Genomic DNA, 26,057 nt, shown 5'->3' with positions numbered 1-26,057 from the left:
AGAATCCTGTCTAATCCTGTCTGTGGCTGCAAGAGCAGCATGCGGGCCCTGGAGCTTTGGGGTCTTAAAGTCAATAGGATGCCCTTAGAATTCGATGATGCACTCATCACCCCAGACATTTCTGACACTGAGGACTTTGTTCTCACACTTGCCTTTGACCTGTAGGCTGCAGAGGTGTACACATCGCTGGGGGCGGGAGGTCAAGGGTAGGTGTTCTGGACCATCTCCAGCCACCCTGGAGTCTATGATTTGCTTCTTTCAAGTCCTGTCAACATCTTGCCTTAGAGCAGGCCCCATCTGGCTCTTCACTTGCTCAAGACTGGGGTTTGAGCCTCTGATCAGGTGACTCTGAGCTTTAAAGGAGGAAAAAGAGAGGCTAGAGTGACAGAACAGTAGGTAGGGTGCTTGCCTTGCATGCAGCCAGCCCAGGTTCAATCTCTGGCATCCCATATAATCTCTGCCAGGAGCAATTTCTGAGCACAGAGCCAGGAGGAAGCATCTCCGGGTATGGCTCCCAAAGTTGAGATCATCCAGGCCCAGATCTCCTAAGATCTGGGTTTTTCTCCCTAACAACCACCTCAGATCTTCTGTTGAATACTCAGCCCCGTGGTGAATTTCAGAAATGTTCCACAGGCTCAGAGTCTGTCCTGAGTCCTGTGGCTTCCACATAGCAGCAGCGGGCTGGGAGAGATGGCTTTGGTAGGAGCAGGTTAGGACCACCCTGACCAATTCATCTGCATCAGCAGACACTGCCTTAAAGAATAGATAGAAAGAACTCATTGCCAAATGGAATTGTGAGCTGGTTGTTGCCAAAGGAAATTTAGATAATAAATTACCAAATTGATGCTAATCAAAAGCTTAGTTCTAATGCAAAAAAATAGGAGAAAAGCTTCATGTCAATGAATTTGTCACTGACAGCTTGGATATGACACTAATATATACAGGTAAGAAAATTAAAATAGTATTTGACATGATAAAAAAACTTAAAACACTTGTGCATCAGAAGGTTATCAATTTGTGAAAATGCAGCATATAGGATGAAAGAAATGTTTTTACACATCACCTCTCTGATAAGATATTGATATCCAGAATATATAAAGAATTCCTTCAACTCAACACATACCACAAACAATTAAGTTTGAAAATAGGTAAGGGGGCCAGAAAGATAGCACAGCGAGAAAGGCATTTGCTTTGCATGTTTGTGGTTGACCTGAGTTTGATCCTGGCACCACAGAGGGTCCATGGAGCCCTCCAGGGAGTTATCTCTGAGCACAGAATCAAGAGTAATCAAGAGTACAGCCAGGTGTGGTCCAAAACAAACAAAAGGAGCAGAGTTGGGGGGAAGGCTTGAATCAACACATCTAATTAGATACACATAACCAATATGACACAGAACTCCTGCTTGACAGGCATAAGACTGCATGCTCAATCTCCAGTGCTGCCAAGTGTGACCAACAGATTCTGACAGCTTGGTAGTGCCATCCTGGAAGCTCTTGGTAGAGCACCCTGGAAGCTCTACTATTCATGATTCCCAATGATGCCTGCTGTGACAGCTGGGTGTAAGCAACACAGCAGAGGAGTGCGCCCCCTGGTGAACATATTTGGGTGCAGCAGCAGGTGTCACAACCAGACCGTGCAAGAGCACCATAGCTCCACAGAGCCAGATCCACAGCGAGAGGAGTTTGACCCTCAGCGAGCACTATGGTGAGCTGCATGAACACCCGGCCCAATGCCCGACCTTAGCAAGCACCGATGCCATGTGCAGAGCCAAAGCCCGGTGCCCACACCATTTCTGGCCTTCACAAAACATTAAAGACCATGAAGGGCAAAGGTTATGAGAAAAAAAGTCCTGATTATGCCGTAGTGATAGTACAGTGGGTAGGACGCTTTGCACGCAGCTGGCTCAGATTCCATCTCTGACACCCCATATGGTCCCTTGTCCCTCCAGGAGTGATCTCTGAGTGCAGAGCCAGGAGTAAGCTGACCACCAACTGGGTGTGACCACCAACTGGGTGTGACCCCCAAAACAAAATAACAAAGAAACAAAAAGGCTTTGATTAAAATAATAATAATAATAAAAACCAAACTCAGGGGCTGGAGTGATAGCACAGCGGGTAGGGCGTTTGCCTTGCACGCGGCTGACCTGGGTTCAAATCCCAGCATCCCATATGGTCCCCTGAGCACCGCCAGGGGTGATTTCTGAGTACACGAGCCGGGAGTGACCCCTGTGCATTGCTGGGTGTGACCCAAAAAGAAAAAAAAAACAAACTCAGAACTAGCACATGATCCATCAGTTCCACCTGTAGTAAGTGAAAGAAGTTAAATGTGCTAAAAGAAGTCAGAGCAGAAGGGAGTGATAGGGCGAGAAATCAAAACAGGGACTCAGGCAGATGCCTGCACACCTGTGAGTCCAGAGGCATACCACTATTCACAGCAGTCAAAAGGTCAAAATCCTCTTTCCTGCAGAGAAGAAACAAACCACAGTGGAAACATGCCCGCATGGGAGCACTCACACTCGCGTGCACACCCCCCACACACACGCACGTACGCACACACACACCAAAGGACATCTATTATTGAGCCTTAAGACAGAAGGACATTTGGACACATACTATTACATAGACGAAACTTAAGATGTTTTATCAACTGAAAAACTGGAGACAAAAAGATAACTGAGTCTATCCTATCCTGTCCTCATTACAGGTATCCAGAGCTACCTGTTGCATAACAAGCCTAGAATGGTACTTGCTGGGAGTCAGGAAGGGGCTGGAATGGGGAAGGGGCTGGAATTGTTTACTGGGTGAAATTTCAGATTTGCAGAATGAAGCAACTCCTAGAGATAGATGTTAGTGGCGGTGGCACACTAGTACGAATGTCCTCTGTGCCACAGAATTGTAGAATTAAAAATACCTAAAATGACCATTTCTGTGTTTTTGTTCACTGCAGTAAAAAAGAAATGGGTGAGGAGAGAAGAGTAGCTTTAAATGTGAACCTCAGGACTTTGATCTGTTTGAGTGTTTGTTGTTGGGGATCATACCTGGGAGTACTCCAGGGCTAACGCTGTGCTTGAGGGTCACTGCAAGTGGCACTTGGGGACTAAATTCTGGCCTCTCTCCTGCACTCAACCTTGGGTAAAAATCTGAACAGTTTTGCTTCAGTGAAAAATTAGCACTCATACAAAAAGTGTTAGAACAAGTCTTAAGGACTTTAAGATTCTAAAACAACAAACAAATGGTCCTCCAAACCCAGGTTGATCATTGGAATCACCTTGTATTTCCTGAGATCCACAAATATCTTCCCCAACCACCTGACAAGCAAGTATGAATCCTTCCTTTCATTCATTTTGCAAACAATTATGCCCTCCTGGGAACTCGGGCGCTATGCTGTGTGCCAGTGAAGAAGGAACCGCAAGAAAAATTTGGATTTTGACTTCATGAACCTGGTAAGCAGAATGTCATTGCTGCAAGGAATACACACAGATATTTGGGGTATAAGATGATGAAATGTTATTTTGACAAGGGTGAACATAAAAGGTCTCTCTGAGGAAGTTGCAGAGAGCTGAGACCTGAGGATGTGAAGGTGCCACCACTGGGAAGGGTGGAACCAAGAGGACACCAGGCAAGAATCTGTGTCCAGAGTCTTGGGGGCCTGGGGAAGACTGGTCCACTGGGAACTTGGAGACCAGAAAGGGTTAGTAGGAACAGAGGGGTAAAGCTATGAAGCAGCCCTGGAAAGGTTTCTAGGATCTGGCAGGCCAGACTAAAACATTGGATTTTATACTAACTATATTGGCAAGCCTTAAAATGTTTAAGGGAGAAATTTATGTATATGATCTGTATTTTCCCCAATTTTTATTTAGGCACTGATTTACAAAGCTGCTAATAATAGAGTTTCAGGAATATAATGTTCCAACTAAACTCTATATTTTATTTTCAAAATCTAGATACCATGGGGAGAGGGGACAGAAAAATAGTACAGCGAGTAAGGCACTTGCAGCTAACCTGGATTCAATCCCCAACATCCCATATGATTCCCTGAGCACAGCCAGGAGTGTTCTCTGAGCACAGAACCAGGAGTAACCCCTGAGCACAGCCAAGGGTGGCCAAAAAATACCCAACACCCCCCTGCCCCCCCCAAAAAAACCCAAAACCAAAACACATTTAGACATCATGATCTGCAAAGTTTTTGACAGAAGGGTTTCAGGCATACCATTTTCCTACCTCTATTCCCACCCTCTTGCCCGCACGCCTGGCTGTCTTCCCCGGGGCCCCTCAGAGGGGATGGGCTCCAGCTTCCCTCCCCACCCTGAGCAGAGCTCCTGGTGGCCGAAGACGACCGGAACCTAGCTACAGCCATGCTAGAGGCCCCTCTCCACATGTTCGAACAGGCCTCATGCATGAAGGTACCGGCAGAGGAACCCAGGTGTGTGTAATCCCATCAATGGCCAACATCCAGAGAGAGACTTAAAAGCAAGCTCCCAGAAGCAATATCTTTAGCCTTCTTCTCCCTCTGGGAGAAACTGGCAATCTTCTGAGAGTTTCCTGCCCACATGGGACAGCCTTGCAAGCTTCCCATGGTGTATTCATATGCAAAATCCAGTAACAAGCTGGATCTCATTCCCCTGACCCTGAAGAGCCCCCAGTGCAACATCATTAGGAGGGCCGAGTCGATATGGACTTCTAAGATCTCAGGGAAAGGACGAAATGAGATATTACTGAGCCCGCCCAAGAAATTGGTGATTAACGGGATATTGTGATGTGATTCCCACCCTCCCCTGTGACCTCAGTCCTGCACCAATGACCCCATGTTCCCTCCCACCCTCCAACCTGAGGCAGATGTAACTCTAGCTACTGGGTGGAGACCAGGGTTGAAAGAGAGCAAAAGTGCGAGCAGAAGCTGGGAAGCAACAGGCCAGGTGAAAGATGCCATACTGAGCTTGCCATGGGGAGAAGTAGATGGAGGAAGGGGATGTTTTGGAAATAGACACGAGAGGATTTGCTCATGTGTTTACTTGAGTCACAGTTAAGAATGACAGTGCACCTGATGTGAAAACTGACTGGATAGAGCACCGACTGGGACGGGGATGTGACTCTAGCAATTAGACTTAGAGGGAAATTCAGAAATAAAATATAGGACATACTATAGCACAGCGGGTAGGGCGTTTGCCTTGCATGCAGCTGACCCGATTCCTCCGTCCCTCTCAGAGAGCCCGGCAAGCTACCGAGAGTATCCCACCTGCACAGCAGAATCTGGCAAGCTACTTGTGGCATATTTGATATGCCAAAAACAATAACAACAAGTCTCACAATGGAGATGCCACTGGTGCCTACTCGAGCAAATCAATGAACAAAGGGACGACAGTGCTACAGTGCTACTAAGATTTAGACGCCTGCAAAGACACTTTGGAGGTAGGTGCTGAGAGACTTGTGTGAAGTCTAGAACTCAGTAGAGAGAGAGAGGAGAGATTACAGAGTCCTCAGACTCAGCTGGTGTGGAGTGACATGTGCCTCCGTGAATGACAGACTAAGCTAAAGGCTTAGAACGAGACTGAGGCTCACCCTGTGCTGACGGGAACGGGCACACCTGCAGATGGGTACATGGGAACCAGGACTGGAAAGGAAGGAGGCGGTTTGGTGGGATCTCAGTCAACAATGTCATCTGACATGGTCTGTCTGTCTGCTACTGACCCCCCCAAAGTCCTTATCCTTGTTGTAAGGGCTGGGGCCTCCTCCTGGGTTTCAGTGCTCACTCACTTGCCTGTCCTCGTGCATGGCATGGCTTCAGTGAGTTGACATTCACGCACTCTGAGGTGGCATCCAGGGGCAGACAAGTGCCTCTGGGCTTCCACTCAGCACAGAGGTGGTGGTGGGCATGGAAAGCTTGACCTCAGGTCCATCACCATGCTGACCCCGGCCTCCTTATCTGCCTCCACAGGCCAATTTAGGATTTCAATATGGAACCAAAGAGGGCATGTAGTGATGCTTCCTGTTGCTCTTGGCCCACGTCTTGACATTCTGTGAGCAGCTGCTGTGCTCTCACCCTGTGCAGCTACCGTGAGGCACGTGTGATGTAGTTGCTCAGTGAGCTCTGCTTGATAAAGGGACGCAAGATCTCATCATGGTCCTTGCTGGAGCCCAGATTCCGCTTTAGATCATTTCTCCCCGGGGTCCAGTGATACCAGCCAGCGTCACATCTTCGAGAGAAGTGAAGCAGCTGTTTCCTTATGGGAATGATTAGACTCCAAAATTGTCAGAATTATGTGTTAAAGGACCTGTTGGCAGCACGGCCAACCAACAGGAATGGAGAGAAGCCGGTAAGAAGCTCTGGCCTCACTGATGAGGAAAAAGCAAGCTCATCTGCACTGCAGTGTGTTGGCTTTCCGATGCCAGCCTTTGGTTACTTCAGTATCTTAGTATACTAAAGGTGTGTCTCCACATGTAGAAATAAATCCCCTGCGAATGTGTGTGTAATAACTTTGAATAGCTCCGCTGCTGACAAGTAGAAGATGGAGCTTCACCGTATCATTTCAAACCTTTTACAGTTTGGAGAGCAAAGTAGATAGAGACTCAGGATTGTGTCCATTTTGTTTGTTTCTTTGTTTTGCTTGTTTTTTTGGGGGCCACACATAGCAGTGCTCAGGGCTTACTCCTGGCTCTGCACTCAGGCTCTGGGGACCACCACCACAAGTCATCAAACCAGGGTCAACTACGTGCAAGACAAAATTCCCTACTGGCTGTACTATCACTCCAGCCCCTGGTCAAATACATTTTGATGGCTTGTGGCTCTATGCACTGGAGCTTGAGCAAGGTCTGGGCTCAACCAAGCCACCTGGGCTTGGTAATTGCGTGGCTCAGTCACTCAGCCCAGATCTCTGTACGTGATACGAGTCAGGGTGGGAGTCTCCTGGGGAAGGTTCGCATAGAGAGATTGCCGGGTTTCTATGAGGGAAGGGGGGCAATGGAAGCTCCTGGAAGCTGGCAGAAATGAGAAACCCACACGAGGAGGTCTTGAACTTGAGGTGTGATCAAATAAATAAAAAGGAGATCTGAGGACTTAACTCCACCCGCAGTCCTGAAACACTAAGGAGAGCTGTGGCTTGTACGATTTCTCTGCCTTCCAGCCTGGCTCCAGCCTCAGTGGGAGAAGCAGCGGGTGGCTGGAGAGACTGTGGGTAGATTTTCTCCCCCGAGACACACGTCCACATGTCCTGTCCTCTCTCCAGGCCACCCCAAAGACCTGACCTTGGGAACCTCTGGGCCTCTCACAATTGCTCCACTCTGGGGGGTGTTTGGCAAGAGAAGCCTGAGTTCCTGTGTGTTTGGGAGTTAACCAAATACTTCCAAGCTTCCTTTCATGTAAGGAGATATTTTTTTGCACCTTCTCTCTCTCTCTCTCTCTCTCTCTCTCACTCTCTCTTTCTCTCTGTTTTCTTTTTTATTGAATCACCGTGAGATACAGTTACAAAGCTTTCATGTTTGAGTTTCAGTCATACAATGAATTGAACACTACATCCCTCCACCAGTGCACATTTTCTACCACCAATGTCCCCAGTATCCCTCCCCTGCTATATTACCCCTCTCCCCCGCCTCCATGGCAGACAATTTTCCCATACTCTCTCTCTACTTTGGGGCATTATGGTTTGCAATACAGATATCTAAGTCCAGTATCTACTTTCAGCACACATCTCCCATCCAGAACTTATCCCTCCAACCAGCTGCCTTCTCCCCTAGCTCATGAGGCAGGCTACCAACGATGGAGCAAAATTCCTGGCCCTACTGTCTTTGGGTGTCAGTCTCATGTTATTTTTATATTCCACAAATGAGTGCAGTAGTTCTATGTCTGTCCCTCTCTCTCTGACTCATTTCACTTAGCATGATACTCTCCATGTCCATCGACTTATAAGCAAATTTCATGACTTCATTTTTCCTAACAGCTGCATAGTATCCCATTGTGTAGATGTACCAAAGTTTCTTTAACCAGTCATCTGTTCTTGGGTACTTGAGTTGTTTCCAAATTCTGGCTGTTGTGAACAGTCTTCACCTTCTCTTTACTCTTCTTCCCCTCAGCATTTCTGATATCAGTGTTGGCTCAGGGCAGAGTCCAAAAGCTGGTGTCAGGTGTGCAGCCACCTCTAGACAGACTGAGGTTCCAGTGACCCCCATAAGGAGCTGAAAGAAATAGTGAGGAATGGGAATGGCATTTCTGGCTTACAGGAATTCCAACCTTCTCTCTGTCCTTTTCACTAAGCTTATTATTAAACTCCCTCGGGCAGAAACGCTTTGAGTACAGACTGGCTGTACTTTATACACAGCAGGTCATAAATGTGTCATTAAAATCTAACCATCATGTTCTCAAGTTCAGATTTCATGAATTTTCTTAAAGATAAGGCTCTGTGGGACTGGATCGATAGTATAGTGGGTAGGGCGCTTGCCTTGCATGCTGCAGTCCTGGGTTCCATCCTTAGCATCCCATATGATTCCCCAAGCACTGCCAGGAGTAATTCCTGAGAGCAAAGCCAGGAGTAATCCCTGAGCACCCCTGGTTTGGCTCAAAAACAAACAAACAAACAAAGATAAGGACTTGTGACTAAATAAAAGAGACCATTCTGGATTAGAGAAAAGAAAGTCTTAAAAATGCTCAGGTCATTCAAGAAGCAAGGGAAATGTGATAGAAGTTGATGTTTTTTGTTTTTGTTTTCTACTGACTCTGATCAGGGATTATCTCTGGTGGGGCTCAGACGACCATATGGGATACTGGGAATTGAACCTGGTCAGCTGTGCGCAAGGCAAGCTCCCTGCCTGCTGTACTACTATCCCAGTCCCCAATCTGATGTTTGTGGTGTGTCCTGACTCTTCTCTCAGGGATCACTCACTCCTGGTACTCGGGTACCTTATGCGGTGCTAGGGGTCAAACCTGGGTTGGCTGCATGCAAAAAAAGCGACATCCCTGCTGTGCTCTCTCTCTCCAACTCTCTCTGGGTGCATTTCTTCCTGCACACCCCATCTAGGCTCCAGCTGATCTCTCCTGTTCCCATACCCTGTTTGAACACCCACCCTGCCCTCCATCCAGGAAATGTTGAGCTATGGGGACTGAACTGTGGGGACTGAGCTGAGGGGACTGAGCTGAGGGGACTGAGCTGAGGGGCTGAACTGTGGGGACTGAGCTGAGGGGACTAAGCTGAGGGGACTGAGCTGCAGGGACTGAACTGAGGGGACTGAGCTGTGAGCACTGAGCTGAGGGGACTGAGCTGTGGGGACTGACCTGCGGGGACTGAGCTGTGACAGCTGTGGGACCGAGCTGTGCAGGAGGTGGGCTGCTGAGGTGTAGACCCAGGCCTAGAAGGTTAATTAGGCTTCACCTACAGTCCAGTGAGGTTCTCTAACTTCTCCAGGTGACTGGAACCTGCCTTTGCTCTTCCCCACTCCTCCACCCCATTGAATTGGCTCCAGAGCGTTTCCTCATGTAGACTGTGGATGGCTGGTAGAGGCCAAGTTCAGCAACAGGACCAGGCTTGCTCTTTGCAGAGTGGGAGATGTGCTTCCCCTGCGACCCACGGGGTGGAGGCAGCTTTCATCAGGCAGATGATGTTGCTATTTGGTTCTAATTAAGCCACAGCCAAGCATGAGTCACTGCTGGTGCATGCCAGCACCCAGATGTTAGAGCAGGTTGATTTCTAGGGGTCCCAGAGTGACAAGGGGGTGGGAGGCCAGAAAAGCTCAGGAGCAAGGATGTTGTGGTGGCCGAGATGGGCCACAGGAGCAAGCCTGACACGCTTCACCCGCTTCTCTCCTCCATCAGCTTCGGTATACAGGCGCTGTTCTACCAGCATCGCCCCCCTTTATCCCCCACTTCCCGCAAACCACAACACCCTGGATTAAAATGACAGAAACCCACAGGAAGAGGCAGCTCATTTTTGTAAGAAACAATATATTTTATTTTTCTGACACCACAGCTCTGGTGAGTGGTTTTGTACCAAATTTAATGGAGGATACACAGAACGTTTTACGCATGGGATGGAGGGGGAGAGGGGAGGAGCGGGGGAGGGCCAGAACCACAAAATTAAAATCGAAAACCAAAACCAAAACCCTGGATAGCTTTTAGCATCTGTTCCACTCCCACATTAAAAAAAAAAAATTCACTTGGGAATTCTGAAGAAAAGGAGAGAAAAAACTAGGTGGGCTGGGGAAGGTGAGCTGGGAAGAAAAGGGGGTGAAGGGGGTCATGGACCAGCCAAGGACAGACCATCTCTCTCCTGAGGCCGGGGAGGCCCGGTGGGGAAGGTGACGCCAAGGCTTGATTTCCCCCAAAGAACACCGTGTATTGCAGCTGCCGAAGGGAAAACTGGGAGCAGGGCTGGGTCACGGGACGGTGGGGGGGGTTGGGGGGGAGGAGCCCACACCAAGGGGCAAGGAAGGAGAGGGGCTGGCGGAGGACAGATGTGCAGAGGCAGGAGACTGGGCGAGACAGACAGTCGAATTGAAAACAAACGTCCTAAGTTCATCATTTTCCAAAAGAAAGGTCCCCCCACCCCAAGCCTTCTCTGAACTTAGTTCCTTTTTTTTTTTCAGGATTTTTTTTTTTTTGTGCTTTTCATTAATACTCTGCTCTGAGGTTGTAGTTTGGTTTTTCTATACACTGGAGTCGAAAAGAAAATAGTCCAAAGGTCTGAAGATGGATTCTCCACCTAAAAGTAAACAGCCCGGCATTCCTGTTCTCCTCCTGTCCCAAAGCCTAACGTCTCGGCTAAAATCCCTTTTACAATATAGTACAGTACACACAAAAATAAAGCCCAAAGCAAGGGGGGGGGGAAGACGAAACTGGCCAAGAATCCTGCGAGAGGCCAGTCCAAAGACGCAAACGGACAGAGAACGCGCAGCACGACGCGTGGTGGCCCCCAAAGCAGGTGCCATCGCGGGATACCCAAGTTCACAAAAATAATCTTTAGAAAATAAATCTTAAAAAAAAACACGCCTCGTGATGAACTGAATCGTTTGTTCCCGCAGACCCATACATTCTTGAGTGCCCCCTCCCCCCGCAGTCCCCGGTCTTGCTCCTCCTGCGGGGGGGGGGGGACCCAGCAGTGCTCTTGGGACGCCCTCGACACAGCTTGGGGCCCGCAATCTCGTCTCCACAAGGACCGGCGCATCCGACCGTAGCAGCTTAAAACATCATGTTCCCTGGATTGCCAGGTCCTTGGCTAAAGGCGCCCATGCCCACGTCAGCCGCCATGCCCCGGGGCCGCATCTGCGGGGGGATCATGATGTTCTGTTGGGGGCCCATCATGCCCTGCACGGACATCATCATGCCCGGGGAGCCCACGGGCCCGGGGTGGCTGTAGAGCCCAGCCGGACCCCGGTCTTTGCCAGGGATCATGCCCACGGGTGCAGCGGGGTTGCTCATCAGGCCGGGCTGGCCGGGCATGGTGGATTGTGCTGGTGACATCATCCGGTGGTGGGGGCCCATCATGCCCTGCTGGAGGAAGGCCGGCGGCCGCATGGGGTTGTGACCGGGCATGGACGGAGCTGTACCGAGAGGGATGTCCGGGGTAGCCACTGGCCCAGGGCCCCCCATGCCAGGCAATGCCAGCCCCATTCTGGGGGCCTGTTCCCCCATCATCCCCTGCATATGCGGAAAGCCAGGCCCTGGCGCCTGTGGCTGTTTGCGGCCGGGTACGTCCCCTCGTGGGAAATATTGCAGTGTCTGGCTGGGCTTCTCGGACGGGATAATGCGAGACAGGTCGAACTCAGGTATGCCCGTGGCTCCAGGCCTGATGACCTCCTGCAGATCTGGGTCTGTGAACACGGAAGGCATGCTGTTCCCCAGGACAGTGAAGGGGTCGGGGCCCCCCGGGCCTCCAGGCTTGCAAAGTGCTGCATCGGCCGAGCTCTGGGGCAGGGTGCCAGGGCGACCAAGGGGGCCTTCTCCAGGGAAAGCTACGGCTCCCGCAAAGTTGCCCTGGCCGCCGCTGGGGCCATTGTGGGGGAAGGGCACCTGCTGAGGTGGAGACTGCACCGGGGGGAAGCCCTGGGGGAATGCCATCCGTCCTTGAGGGACCATCGGGGGCTCCTGGGACCCGTGCCCCATGATTGGGTTGTGTGACATCAGGCCTGGCCCCATGGGGACCCCGTGAGGGGGGATGTTGGGGGCCATGGCATTCGGGGAGGGCATCTGGTTGGAGTGAGACAGCGGCTGCGTCATTCCCATCGGGCTGAGGGTCGGCATCGGAACCACAGGGTTTGGACCTGAAATTCGAGGATTCTGTGTATTAATGCCCATTCCTAGAAAAATGAAGATATCAAAAGAATCAGCCAAAAGAAACTTGGAGAAAAATACCCTACAAGACTCCACATCACCTGCCCCAGCCCCACCAAACAAAGGTGCATCAAATGTGCCCGACACTATGCTGAGAAAAACATATAGAAACACTCAACCCCTGTTTTAGATAAGGTTATACAACACCCTGGGGTATATGGCTGGTGACCTACTGCACAATCTTGAGCTGTTGGACAGAAGTGTAACAGAAGACAGGGGAGTCTCCAACGTGGAGTGACAAGTCAATAAACACTTGAATGAGGGCAGCCTCCTGCCTGGGAGGCTTGGAAGTGGTTCTCTGGGAGAAGAGTATTAACCTCAAAGTCATAAAGACCAAGAACTGAAGCAACAAAGCGAGACTGTCCCAAGGGATATCTGGCCAGGATCCCCACTCATCCCCGAATGAGCGTGTCAAATTCCAGCTTCTTGAGACGTGGCAGAAGCTGCCGATAGGAATGGAAAGTGCTGTGGTGGGTTATGTCGGCACCTGGTCTCACGGAGCAACACTGGGCCAGGGGAGGGGGCGCCTGAGCACTGCTGCCATTGGCAGGGAAAGCAAACCGGAACTTGCACAGAACACTGGGCGCACCTTTTGGCCACACACTTTCTCCACCTCAAACTGCTTCTCTCAGAGAGGAACCTCAAGTGAGGGAGCTGGGATGGGTTGGGGAGGCAGGAACAAGAGAGCAGAGGAGAAAGAAGGCGAGAAAACACTGGAGAAAGCATTTCCCTAGCAAACAGGCTTCCTGCTGGCCAGAGTCCTGCGGTGGCTTGTGGGCTGAGGTGCCCCTCCCATGAGACACTAAAGACCCCCACTCTCCTCCCCATCAGCAAAATGGAGCACCGCTCTGGGAGATCCAGACCCCACATGCAGGCCCATGGCACGTCTGTGAGCTACAAGGGAACCTGTTTCTTCTCAAATACTGAATCAACTTAATAAAAAAGTTTCACTCCTGTGTTCCTCTAGCTCAGGGTTCCCTTCATCTGCAACCCTGTTTTCACCAGAAAAAAAGAGGAAAAAGAAACACCAAGCAGTGAGAGCTGGCAGAAATAGCTCAGGTTCGGCATTCAAAGCTTTGGTTGTCTCGGGCCCGGAAACCTTTCACTGCTGCCAAGTTTTGTGACCCCACCGCCAACAACTGCGCCAACAACTCTGTACTCTGTGACACTGCCCCCCACCCCCGGTTGGAGCAGCTTGGCTCTAGGGGACACTATAGTTCTCTTGTAGATGTCTCAGATGGTGCCCTCTTCCAACTCACTGAACCCACAGCCAGCACTTCGGCCCTCCAGGAAAAGCGTGAGTAGTTTCTCCCCCCGCCACCCCCAACCCAGCGTGCGCTAGCAACCGCTCACCTGGCATGTTATTCATAGACGGCAAGTTTGGGGAGCGCGCTGGAGGGGAGTCGTCATCGGAGCTGGCCACGGTCTTGATGGCATCGTGGTACAATGGGGTGGAACTGGGCATCGCAAACTTGGACATCCGAGACATCATAATCGAGAGCGGGTTCTGGGAGAGGGTTGGCTCGGGAGGCATGGAGTACGGTGTGCTGGAGGGAAGACTTCCGGGGAGATTCACAGAGGCAGGCTGGCTGGCGGTGGGAGGGGGAGGGCCACCTAGGAGAAGGGAGCAAAAATACAAGAACGGGCAGGGAATTAGAGTCCTCTCGAAGGCCGCTGGGCCCAGGCTCATGAGCTGGCGAGGCCAGGAAGGAGACATAAGAGGAAGACAATGAGACCTAGGACATGACACATCAGTCTTCCCAGTCAAGTTCTGTGTACGCTCAGGGAGGCTGTGGTGGGTTCAGGAGGTGATGGAGCAGCAGAGGGGGAGGTGAAATGTAGTCTAGACTGACAACTATTTCTCCACAAAGATGTGAAACAAATGCATGGCTTTCCCATGCCAGTCAGAACTCAGAATTCCACCCAGGTCTTAGGATGCCCCGAAGCTGGCCAGTATGGAGAGGCAGGGGTGGGGGGAGAGTGAGGGGGGCTGGGTCATAGCTGGTGGTGCTCAGGGATTCCTCCTGGCCAGGCAATGTGCAAGGCAAGCACCCACCCTGCTGTGATAGTGCTCTGCCCTCCCTCCCCCCGCCCACGATTTTGACTGATTTCCTCCACCGAGACAGCTGAACTACTGTGGTCTCCGGGGCAGCCCCATCAAAGTGCTTTAGTGAATGGCTACCCTGCAGACACAACTCAGCTTGGAAGGACCCTAAGTCTTTCTCAAGCTCAGGCTCGCACAGGCCTGGTAGTAAGCCCCCAGAAGCCACCTGCTGCTGACCACCGCTCATCCAACTCACAAACCACAGCTGTAGGCGGGCGCCACCCCCGGGCAGAAAATGCCCTGAATGGGGTGGTGGGTCTGTGAGCACAGCAGCCCATGAAAAGGGACTGGTCAGCACACACAAGAACTACCCCTTATTCAGATTCCTCTCCTAAGGCTCACCCTCAGAATCTCGATACTGCCCCCTAGTGTGTGAGCCTGGTATATAAGGAGTCTTGTTTACTCTGGTAAGAACCTTTCTTTGCCCACATCAAGTATCCCATCAAGTGACTTGTATGTGCCATTTCCCCTTCCTGCTTGGGGGAACGAAGAGGGAAATGTGCAGAGAAGGGTCGTGTCATTGTGCCACACCCAACAGCACTTGGGAGCTACTTCCTGCCTCAGTGCTGGTGCCAGAGGTGGGGCTGGGGCTGGCTGCCTGAAAGGCAAGCCCAGGTCACCCCTGCAGTTTCCCCGCAGCACCCGCCCCTGCCCCCCATCTCCTTTCAATGCTCCTGCCCTCGGGGCTGGGTCACACCAGTGCCTCACTCCATGGGGTACCGCCTTTGCCCTTTGCCACCAAGCCGCCCTCCCTGGCAGAGGCCCCCTGCTCTGGCAAGCACATCCACCGGGGCCGACAGTTTCCTGAAAGCTGTTGAATGCGGCCTCAGCGCCCACACTGACCTGATTCCACATTCGCTAGCATGGCTGGGGAGGCCATGGGGAGGGGCGCTTTGTGGTTCGGGGGGACCCCGGGGCTCTGCAGGGGAGGCTTCGGAGAGGAGGTCCATCCAGGGGACGGGGCAGGGAGCGACGGAGACTTGAGGTGCACAGGCGAAGCAGCAGCGGACCCCAAGACCGGGGGGGACTTGATGGAGGCAGCAGCAGCGGGGCCCGCCAGCATGCCCGCCAGCTGTGACGGAGTCTGGGGGGACTTGAGGTTCCCCGAGGGGGAGCCCAGCATGGGCGACTGCACCTGGCGCATGGTGGGCGACTTCAGAGGATTGAGGCCTGGGGAGTGCACCTGGCTGCCGGCCACGGAGATGTCCAGGGGCTTGCGGCCCAGGCCGCGTGGGCCGGGGGGCGCAGCGCCGAGGCTGGGGGCGCTGCTGGGGGCGTTGAGAGGTAGAGGTGGCATGTGGCTGAGCCGGCTGTTAGTCCTTTGGTCAGGCCCCGCGGGCTCTCTGAGACTCCGCAAGCCCCCACCGGGCCCCTGAGACACGGGGAGGAAGGGCCGGGGGCCCAAGCCGTACTCCTGCTGCGGGTGCTCCCCGAAGGGCAAGGGCACCATCTTCTGCTGAGCGGGCAGCAGCTCGGGGCCGCCAGGGCGTGGCTTCAGCATCTCCTCGGGACCCGGGCCAGGTTCGCGCAGCTTCTGAGGTATCATGGGAGGGTTGGCGCCCAGGCCCACATTGAGTGTCACGTCTCCCTTCATCCCGCCGGGGACCATCCCAAACTCCAGCTCCCTCCCGGGGCCCAGCTGGGCGGGCATCCCCTTTGGGAAGTCGCCCCTGGAGGGGCTCAGAGGGCCTTCCACCGGGACCCTCGGGAAAATAGGGTTGTTCCCGGGCTCCAGGTGCCGCTGGGCTCCTGGCATCATCCTGTTCAGCTCCAGGCCGGGCCGGGCACCCTCCAGGCCCATGCCCGGGGGCAGGCCCAGCTGCTTCTCAGCCAGCTGTTGCTGGAACATCTCCTCCGACAGTCCCTGGGGGTTGGGGAAACGATCCCCTCGCCCGGGGCCGCTGAATACGCCGGGACCGGGCGGGAAGTTACGGGCGTCCGGGAGTTTGGGCACGTCGTCGGGCCAGCTGACTCCGGGAAGGCCCGGCCGTGACGCGGGGTTGGGGACTCCTGGCCCATCCATGTCAGAGTTGATCATTCCCGCAAAGCTGGGGAGACGCATTTGGCTCCCGGCCACGCCAGGGTGGGGCGCCATGGCCCTGGGGGGCAGCGTGTGTGGCACGCCCAGCCCATCAGTGAAGGCCTCCGCACCCCCGGGCCCCCAGCCCTCATTAGGGGGCATCTGGTAGGGCGGGGGCGGCCCACGGACCACACCCCGGGGCCCGTGCGGGTGGACCAGCATGTCCTGCAGAGAGGACTGCTGTGCCGCCACTTGCTCCTGCTTCCTCCGCTTCTCCTCGTAGAACTCCTGCTGCAGCTTCAGCCAGGCCATCTGCTCGGGGCTCATGTGATCCAGGTGTTCAGGCCCCAGGGGCCCGGGCTGGGCATTCATGGGCGGTGGAACCATCTCATCGGGAGAGAAGGGCACGTCCCTGTGTCCCTGGGGGCCAAAGGGGGCTCCCACGTCCGTCCGGGGCCCGGGACCCTTGCCAAGGCTTTGGGATTGCGCCATCATGGCCTGTATGGGCCCTTCCACTTTCTTCTGCGGGCCGTCCAGTGCGCCAGGGTTCTGCGGGGGGCCCCCACCTGGGCCCCCGGGGAACTCCCTCTCGTCAGGGAACAGCATGCGCTGGATGTCCCGGAGCGTCTGCAGGGAGCGCTCCCGGTGCTCCAGCTGCTCCTGAGACAGCCCGTCGGGGTTCTCGCCCAGAGTTGGGGGCTCCCCACCGGGCACAGGGGGCGGTGGGGGCGCTTTGGGGTCTGTTGAGGAGCTGCTGCTTCCCTGGGAGACGGGGGTCACGGCACGGTTGTTGGGGGTCGAGCTGGGCCCCGTGCTCTCAGGGGGCAGGGGTGTGGGGCCGGCAGGGCTGCCCGAGCTTGGCAGGAGCTTGGTTTCCAGCCCGGGGCTGTCCTGGTCGAGGGGACGTGGGGCGGTGGTGGGCTTGGGGGCCGGGGCTGACCCAGGCGGTGCTGGCTGCAGCCTGGGGTTCTGGGAGGTGTTCTGGTCCTGGCTGGCTGGAGCTGGAGGCTGCTGCGGCAGAGGCTTCGGGTCATTTCGGAGGGTGGGCAACTGAGTGTTCTGAAGACAGAAGAGATTCAGAGAGCACCAGTGAATAAGCAGACAGAAACCCTACAGGGAGTGTCACAGGGTCCATTCCCTGTCCTGAAACCCACACGCAGAACACACTGCCATAGCTACAGCTCATGGACACGGCTCGGGGACACAGTTCCTAGATGTGGCTCAGACACAGCTCACAGTACATGGCTCACAGTACATGGCTCACAGACACGGCACTCAGACACGGTTCATAAATATTGTTCCTACACATGGCTCAGACATGGCTCACGGACACAGCTCATGGATACAGTTCACACACACAGTTCCTACATGTGGCTCAGACACAGCCCACAGACACTGATCATGGACATGGCTCACAGATACAGCTCATGGACACAGTTCACAGACATAGATCCTAGATATGACTCACACATGGCTTACAGACATGGTCCATGGACACGGTTCCTACACACGGCTCACAGACACACAGCTCATAGACACAATTCCTAGATGTGGTTCAGACACCGCTCAAAGTCACAGCTCACTGCTTACCGACACAACACTCAGACACGGTTCACAAATACGGTTCCTACACATGGCTCAGACAGGGCTCCCAGACATGGCTCATGGGCATGACACAGACACAGTTCCTAGATGTGGCTCAGACACAGCTCACAGACACTGCTCACAGACATGGCTCAGAAGCAGTTCACAGACAGGGCTCACAGACATGGCTCATGACATGTTTCACAGCTCACAGACATGGCTCACGAACACAGTTCACAGGCACAACTCACGAACATGGTTCCTACATATGGCTCAGACACAGCTCACAGACATGATTCCTACACATGGCTCAGACACGGCTCACAGACACAGATCATAGACACAGGTCACAGATGGAGTTTAAAGACACACTCATGGTCACGGCACAGACACAGTTCACGGACATGGTTCAGACACAGCTCAGAGACACAGTTCACAGCTCACAGATCTCAGTTCAAGGACAAACCCCTGCACCTGGACCTGCTGGGCTTCTGCCTCCCATGCCTCTCTGTTGGGTGGCAGGCAGACACCCCCACTGCAGAACACTAGGTTTCCACAATGCTATATGCAACCAGGGGAGCAGCTGGACTAGGGGGAATGCATTTGAAGGCAGGCGTGGTGCCACATGCCTACCGTGTACTTCTGACCCAGGGAGATTCAGTTCTCTATGTGGAAGGCTGCACCTAACCCCTTCCTGTTGGTCCTGAAAGAACCAGTGGCAGGCAGACTCACTGCCAATCACAGGTCTCTGTGGGTGAGGGACACTGTACAGCAGGCACCCAGGCACCGGGTGGGGCTCCTGTGCATGAGTGTGTGTGTGTGTGTGTGTGTGTGTGTGTGTGTGTGTGTGGTGGTGGTGGTGGTGGTAGGGTGGGGTGGACTGGGGTGTGGGGGCGATCCTTGAGTTTCCAGGGATTGAGAGATCTCATTTCTGTTTTCAGTCTGTGATCACCAACTTCATATTCGATAAAAAATTTGTACACAGATTGTCATGAGAGTATGTGTAGGCAGGACACGTTTGTGGGACGACAGAGGCAATGTAGCTTGTGGCATCCCCCGCTCTGTTTCTGCCAGCTGGCTGCAGACCGCCGCCCTTGGTGCTGGCGGTGGACTGGCCTGAAATAATTTATGAAGGACCAATGCCAGACTGAGTGCTGGGCAAAGCACACACACATGATGGGTGTTACGGGTGCAGTCAGTATTTCAGAGCAGAACACAGGGGTCCTAGACCAGACCCTCAGCACTGCTAAACTAGCACGGCCCAGAGAGCACTGCTCAGGGGCTGGAGAGATAGCACAGGGGGTAGGGCGTTTGCCTTGCACTCGGCCAACCTGGGTTCAATTCCTAGCATCCCATATGGTCCCCTGAGCACCGCCAGGAGTAATTCCTGAGTGCAAAGCCAGGAGGTAACCCCTGTGCATTGCCGGATGTGACCCAAAAAGCAAAAAAACACCCAAAAAAACAAAAAATCAGAGAGCACTGCTCAGCATCCACTTGCTCCAATTCTATGCCCCAACCCAGACTGTTTCCATGGCTCTAAGGCTCCGCCCGCCACAGATACCCTTGAGAAGGATGCCCTGTGTGCACATCTGCACAGGGCTGACCTGTGCAGCTTTGCTGGGACCACGTGCCATGGGAACTCAGAGACGGAGTCCCGTGCACCCACATTCTCTCTCTATTGATACTTCCCCCAGTCTCTGAACATCTGTCTGCAGAGAGATGGATAAGCCCTAAGGAGCCTGGATGGTTCTACAGGGCCAAGGGTCATCCAGGCTTCTGGCTGGAGTATGGAGGCAGCCATTTCCCTTCTGATACCACTGTGTATGTGGTTTTGCTGGCCAGGGTCCATGTTTATTGGGCACAAACTCTGTGCCAAGGAGGCACTGGAGAAGAAAGAGGAGGATTTCAGGTTGGGAGATGGGAGCTGACCCTCTCAACTCCTTCCTTCCCTCCTTGTGCCTTCATGGAAGCACCAGAGATGGTGACAAGCAGTACCTCCTAAGATGGCTGGTGACTCTGTTTTCATTTTGTGCCTCCTGACCTCCGACCTCCACGTACCCCCCACCCCCAAATAATTCATCTCTCTGCCAGCACTCTTGGGAAACAACAAAGACACACTTGCAGAATGAGGCTCAATGTCCAGAACACAGCTTACAGGCATTGAGCTGATTTCGCTATCAGTGAAAGTTCCTACCCACATCTTTATAGATACTGCCAAGCCGCCGAATACCGTTCCCCGTCGCTAGCCACATACCACAGGGGCTGTGTTTCTCTCCGTCTTGCTGTCAGAGATGTTCTGGATGTGGAAAGAGACGATAGTTTCGACCTGGCCCTTCAATACAGCTTCTGCCGCTCTGCAGAGACATGAGGGAGAACACATGTGCTTGTTCTAGTCTGCTGAGTATGATTCCAAAGCACCTGAACTCCAGATGTAAAACGGAAAAAAGGCCAAGTGCAAAGAATCACCAGGAAAATGGGATGGGGAGGAAACCCAAGAGATACAGGCTATTTGTTCTATCATTTACCATCAGGCTTCTAAAATCAAAAGCAAGCCGTTAGCAAAGTTCCTAAGCACGCCTGAAAGAAAACAAGATATTCTTCCTCAACTCAGTCCGTGTGGAGGGCGTTTTAGAGAAGCCTCATCACAACCTCTGGCTGACAGCATGTGAGCTCTCGAAACACCTGAGGGTCAGCCCAAAGCTCTCACCCTGAGGAAGAAAAGTCTGAAATATGTAGGGCATTTCCATAGGTCTGATCAAGAAAGCAAATTTCATCAATTCACTCATCTACTGGGAGCAACTCTACAAAAAAAATGTCTGCAGCAGTTACCCTGTGAGTGCCACAGGCTCCTCTCCCGATGCTCTCCTCACTCTCACATGGACACGGATAACTTTGGTCATCGGAGCTAGACCACCAAGGTGCCCCATCCGTGTGCACTGTGCCTTCACCCATCTCGTGGTTTTAAAAGCTTGTGTGTCTAACTAGAGGCACAACAAGATTCTCGGGAAAAAAAAAAATCAAGAAAGCAACGTGGCCTGTGGCCTCTGGGGGTTGGGGCAGGGGGAGCCCGAGTTTCTGTACTCTCGTCCTGGACTCAATACTCTGGGTGGTGATCATTGAAGTGGGCAAGAAAGGGCCCCTTCACAGCAGAAGAGAGCAGGTGTCCAGACCTGCACCCAGGGAGCCACACCATCGCAGGCACCCACCTGCACCCACAGAGCCATACCATCATAGGGACCCAACCACACCCAAGGAGACACACCATACACTTACTTGTTGGCCATCTCAGTAGAAAACACATAGACCACCTTGGCAGGGGTCTTCTGCGCAGCTGCGGGCTCAGGGGCAGTGGTCGGGCCATGAGAAGGGGTGGAAGACCTGGGGGCCGGAGCACTGGACGGGGTCATCGGATGTGGCGTGGGCTGGGGGTCCTGGGACTTGATATGCTCAGCAGAGTTACATTCTAGGAGGAGAAGATTCTCGCTCTAGAAAGAGTGACAACTCTGCTGCCAGCATTTACAGCATCATGACACAAGCCCGCCAGAGACCCCGAGGAGAGAGCACCACGCCAGTGCCTGCTCCATCCAGCCCCCTGCGTCTCCGCCTCTCGCCTTCCTGACTCCCCACTCACTCCCCAGACTCCCACGTCCTCCTTCCCCGACCCCTCCTAGCACCTCCAGGACTGGCTGCCCAGATGCCTCTGGCTCCTTTGGTTTTGCCTTTGGGGGAACCTCACAAATGGTGGTGAGGGGGCCGGGGGACTATCCCGGTGACAGGTGACAGACCAGGTTGGGAGCTCAATGTCAGGGGCTTGAGCATGGGGTGATGGGGCCATCAGGGCCACAACTGGTGACAGCTGCTCAGTGTCAAGGGCTTCACCCTGCGGTGCCTGGGCAAGTGCGTGGTGCTGGGTCCGGACTGGGTCAGGGGTAAGGCCTGCATGTGCCTGAACCCACCTGCCTCCCGGGCCCACCCTGCTCGCTGCCCCCATGGTCCATCTAATGTTTCTCCTCCCAGCGCTTGGAGGCTCAACTATGGTTCTGCCTAGTGACAGACCGCCCAGGCCGCTCAGGTCCTTGAGGGCTGCAGCCGTCTCTGTCTTGCTAGCACTGAAGCCCCAGCACCCAGCACTGCACGGGTGCTCCTGGCAAGGGGGCACAAACACGGGAGGAAGGAAAGAGAGGGGGAGAGCCCCCGGGATTCCCACAGCTAACCAGGATAGGAGGCTGGGAAGGGTTGCATTTCCATTCCATGAATACCAGCATCGGGATCTAACCAAGGATCAAGGACATGTAGGGTTTTATTTACTTATATTTTTGTTTCTTGGGCCACATCCGACAGTGTTCAGGGCTAATTGTTGGTGGGTTTCAGGAGATGCTATGACCCAGGGCACTGAACCTGGGTCAGCCATGTGCAAGACTAGTGCCTTCCCTTCCCTGCTGACTCTGTCCGGTCCAAGATCTGGGGTTTTAGACTGGAAGGGAAAACCTGAAATCTTGATGGACCCACCTAGCATCAAGGGACCTTCCCTGTCTGCCCAGACAGACCCGAGCCTCGGAGGGTCCTTCAGAGGGAGAAGAGGAGAGGGCAGAGATACTGCCTAGGGTGTTGGGGGGGGGGGCAGCCACCAGCGCAATGAAGCAGCCACGGTCCCTGTCCGAATGGCCTGCCCCAGAGTCCGCGCTCCTCGCCAGGGCCCCGTGTGCTCTGTCCCCCCCGAGCTGGGGGAGTCGTGCACGGGAGGGAGGCCTCAGCTCCCGGCATGCCCCGGCGCCCCTGAGTCCCCAGAGCTTGTAGACGTACCTTTCAGGTCACCGTCATCGCTGGGGGTCCCAGGCTCTCTCTGATCAAAGGAGTCGGCGGAAATACTTCGCTCCCTTTTCCCCTTGCCCTTGGCACCATTTCCAGCCCCATTCTTCAGCCCCATGCTCCCACCTGGGCCAGGGGGTGCTTTGGGGGTGAGGCCCCCACTCTTGGACTCACAGGGGGACGGCTGGGACTGGCTGGCGGAGCCCCCCTGTTTACCCTGATTGGAGAATTTGGAGTCCAGCTGGGGGTTTCCGGATGGGGACATCACGGTGGGGGGCCGGACCATCACCTCCTGCTTTGACTTAGGGCTACTGGAAGAAGAGAGAGACCAGAGGCTGTGAGACGGCGGGAGCTCGACCCCAGCTGGGGACTGAGTCACCACCCTGTGGGCCACCTCACCCTTGCCTGTCCCTCTGCCCGGCTCCCACTTCCGAGCTGGCGGCAGGGGCCCCGGGCGTCACATGGGGCCCATCTCCAGGGCGTCTGTCAGTAAAGAGCGGTGGTTTCTATGTGCAGAGAGGAGCGACTCTGGGCCGGGCCCAGCTCTGAGTAAACAAACAGGCATCGTTGGGATGAAAATCCCGCCTGGCCGGCCACGAGGAGCAGCAGCTGTTGGCCAGGATGGAAAGTGCCGGCGACCCATGGGCTAGTGAGGGAAAGTCTCTGGGATGCCAACCCCAGGGACACAAGCGTGTACCCCCAGAGGGGGGGACTCAAGTGGAATGTGTGGGGTGGAAGGAAAGGCTCTGCGGCCAGGCCTATCTCCTCACTGGCACCTGGGCCACAGGGTGGCAGGCGGAGTTCCGGCTGGAGAAGTGATCAGTGGACACCTGGCACAGACTGACCAAGGGCACGGAGCCTGTTCGGGAGCCACGTGGGGCAGGGGGCCGGGTACACCCTCACCTCTGTGTGTTTCCCGACGGAGAGCTCCTCACTTTAGGGTTACTGGGATGCATTGATCGAAGCCCTGAGCTGGCAGTCACGGACGGGGCGAGCGGCAGCAAGTGTGGCTGCTGAGGGCAGGGGTGGGGGCCACCGCTGGCTGGGCGCGGCCCTTAGCTCCTTTTTCCTCGTCGCTTTTCTCTGCTGTGGAAGTGGGTCCTTCCCCGCGGCAGCTCCAGCATTCTCTGGGGGTGTGCCTCCTGCCTCCGAAGGAGACTCTCGCATCTCCAGGGCGCGCTGAGGGGAGAGAGCCCAGGAGAGTCAGGGACACTGGAGCCCCCGGGACAGGCTGGGCAGCAGTGACCCTCTCACTCTCGGTCCCCCGTGAAGTGAAAGAGACGTGACATTTAGATGTTGCCCAAAGGGGCTGGGGGCTCCAGCAATGGAAGTGTGACTGGGCCTTGCTGTGGGAGCCTCACCTCCGGCAGCCCTGTGCCCCGCCGTGGTGAGCTTGTCAGAGGCAGCTCCTTCCAGCTCCCTACTTACAAATGCAAGAGCCCCCAAACCTCCACTTTTCGTTTTTCAAAATAATGCTCCAAACCCCCCAGTACTCCACATTCGTGGCAACAAACATAATGTCTCACCTCTGATGGCAAATGGTGGCCCCACAATGTAACAAGCGCATTCCAATTTCAGACAGTGGCACAGATTAATCTGCATTTGTATTAGCAGGGTCATGGGTGGGAAGAAGGCCCTTCTACAAGCAGCCACTGAGCCCATACCCAATACAGTCGGCTCTGCCACCTGAACACCGATTTCTCGACTGGATCATGCTGAGCGCAGGGCGCCTGTGCTGGCTGTTTACACGGGGCTGGCAGCACGGGCAAGCATGGCAACGGCCTCTGACGGGGGAGGCCCAAGAACAGCCTCAGAGGCTAAGAGACTTTCTGGAATCAATCTGCAAGGCTAATGTGAAACATAAAGGTCAAGAAAATATTCCCAAGCCTAGACCAAAAACAAACGAGAAAGCCCTTTGTGGAGGGAGGCCAAGACTAGTGTGGGATACCAACACCCTGTCATCCCCGGCACCTCCACCAAGCTGTCCCAGGATGGGTCACCTGTAGACAGAACCTTGCCCGCCCACTGCAACCTTACTTGAAGGAGTTACAGGACCAACAAGGCCATGATAAGCAGGATTAGAGACCAAATGATCAAAGGAATGCAGAAGTAGTCTGCGGGTTATCACCTACATAGACTTTGAGACTTGAAAACGGGACCGCAATTAGGAATCAACTATACTCTAAGTTTTAGCCCAGGCTATGATCACTGCCAGTGGTGAAATGTTTATTTTTTCATTTAGGAATCTCCAATAATCCCTGCTATCTTGTCTGAGACACTGCAAGGAATTTATGTCAAGTCTGAGTACACACAATTACATCATCATCATTGTTTCTTTTTTTCTCTCTCTAAATCGAGAAGACAGAAAAAAGAATAAGAATAAAATTGGTAGAGTATTTCTATAATGATTTTAGGAGAAAGCATCCTAAAAAAAAATCTTAATCTTGATTATTTTTAAGATGGTATTTTTATCCTCCATTGCCCTCAGCTCCCTGAACCCCCCAAGTTTAGACTATAAAACTGATTGTGGTTGTCAAGTTGAATACACAGAATCATAAACCATTTTTGCAACCTCGTACCAAACTCTGGGAATCACTGGCAAGAGCGAGGTGGCAAATGACTCTCACACAGCCCAAGTCATCAGAAAAACGTGTGCCTCAGGAAAAAGGCAGGCAGTCGGCACCTCCTCACGCTGCTGCTGCAGCTGCTCTGGTCCTTTCCGTCTGCACCACACATTTTGACACTCAACCTCAAGCATATCGAACAGTCTAACACTTATGTTCTGCCTCCCAGAGAAAACCATGTCCTTTGAAGACAAGACCTTGGGCTTTTCTGTTATTCAACGTGATCTATGACTCTCAGCTGCACGAAGAACGCAGCTGGACCCTTCCTGCCTTCCTGAGCTTCTCCAGGGACAGACACCTGCCACGTGTGTTTTATTCCTGTAAGGGGACATAACCTAGGACAAATATCCAGTCACCTCATTCATCTGCCAGGCTGCTCTGATGAGCTGGCAGCAAAGACCATTTCTAATTTTAACACCGAGAACATGAAACACTTTTACTTTCAAAGTGCATCTACAGTTTCTTACTTTCACAATTCACCCAACCCTGATCAACAGGCATTTTATGGATGAATGGTGGGCACGTGGGGGTATGGACAGCTGTCCCCAGATTTCCAATTGGTGCCCTCTGACCCTGCTCCCTCTCTTAGCAGTCTCCTTAGCAT

General features: G+C 53.6%; 1 protein-coding gene across 5 annotated transcripts; it reads right to left on the bottom strand.

The window, feature by feature from the left end:
* Positions 1-10,550: 10,550 nt before the first annotated feature.
* Positions 10,551-23,924, bottom strand: BCL9 (BCL9 transcription coactivator). Of its 5 annotated transcripts, none has more exons than XM_004619230.2 (7): positions 23,733-23,924; positions 22,824-23,140; positions 21,294-21,483; positions 20,275-20,374; positions 15,260-17,495; positions 13,666-13,926; positions 10,551-12,278 (listed from the first exon to the last, which is right to left on the bottom strand). In XM_004619230.2, exons 1-7 carry the CDS (start codon positions 23,783-23,785, stop codon positions 11,161-11,163), a joined length of 4,275 nt encoding a protein of 1,424 aa, XP_004619287.2. In that variant the 5' UTR covers positions 23,786-23,924; the 3' UTR covers positions 10,551-11,160. The 5 variants fall into 5 exon arrangements, with proteins under 5 accessions (XP_004619287.2, XP_054994646.1, XP_054994647.1 ...); XM_055138671.1 differs by having other exon boundaries at positions 10,551-12,242; XM_055138672.1 differs by having other exon boundaries at positions 23,046-23,140.
* Between the last annotated feature and the right edge of the window lie 2,133 nt (positions 23,925-26,057).

The sequence above is a fragment of the Sorex araneus genome, chromosome 5, assembly GCF_027595985.1.
Source record: "Sorex araneus isolate mSorAra2 chromosome 5, mSorAra2.pri, whole genome shotgun sequence".
Lineage (NCBI taxonomy): Eukaryota > Metazoa > Chordata > Mammalia > Eulipotyphla > Soricidae > Sorex > Sorex araneus.
The sequence above is the reverse complement of the archived record's forward strand: the minus strand, read 5'-3'. Positions and strand labels throughout refer to the sequence as shown.

Excerpts from the sequence above, each read along its gene's own strand:
- BCL9 (XM_004619230.2), bottom strand. The coding sequence starts at position 23,785 with ATGCATCCCAGTAACCCTAAAGTGAGGAGCTCTCCGTCGGGAAACACA. Across the intron at positions 21,484-22,823 it reads CGATGACGGTGACCTGAAAG|AATGTAACTCTGCTGAGCAT; the intron begins GTACGTCTACAA and ends TTCTCCTCCTAG. Across the intron at positions 17,496-20,274 it reads AGAGAAACACAGCCCCTGTG|AACACTCAGTTGCCCACCCT; the intron begins GTATGTGGCTAG and ends TTCTGTCTTCAG.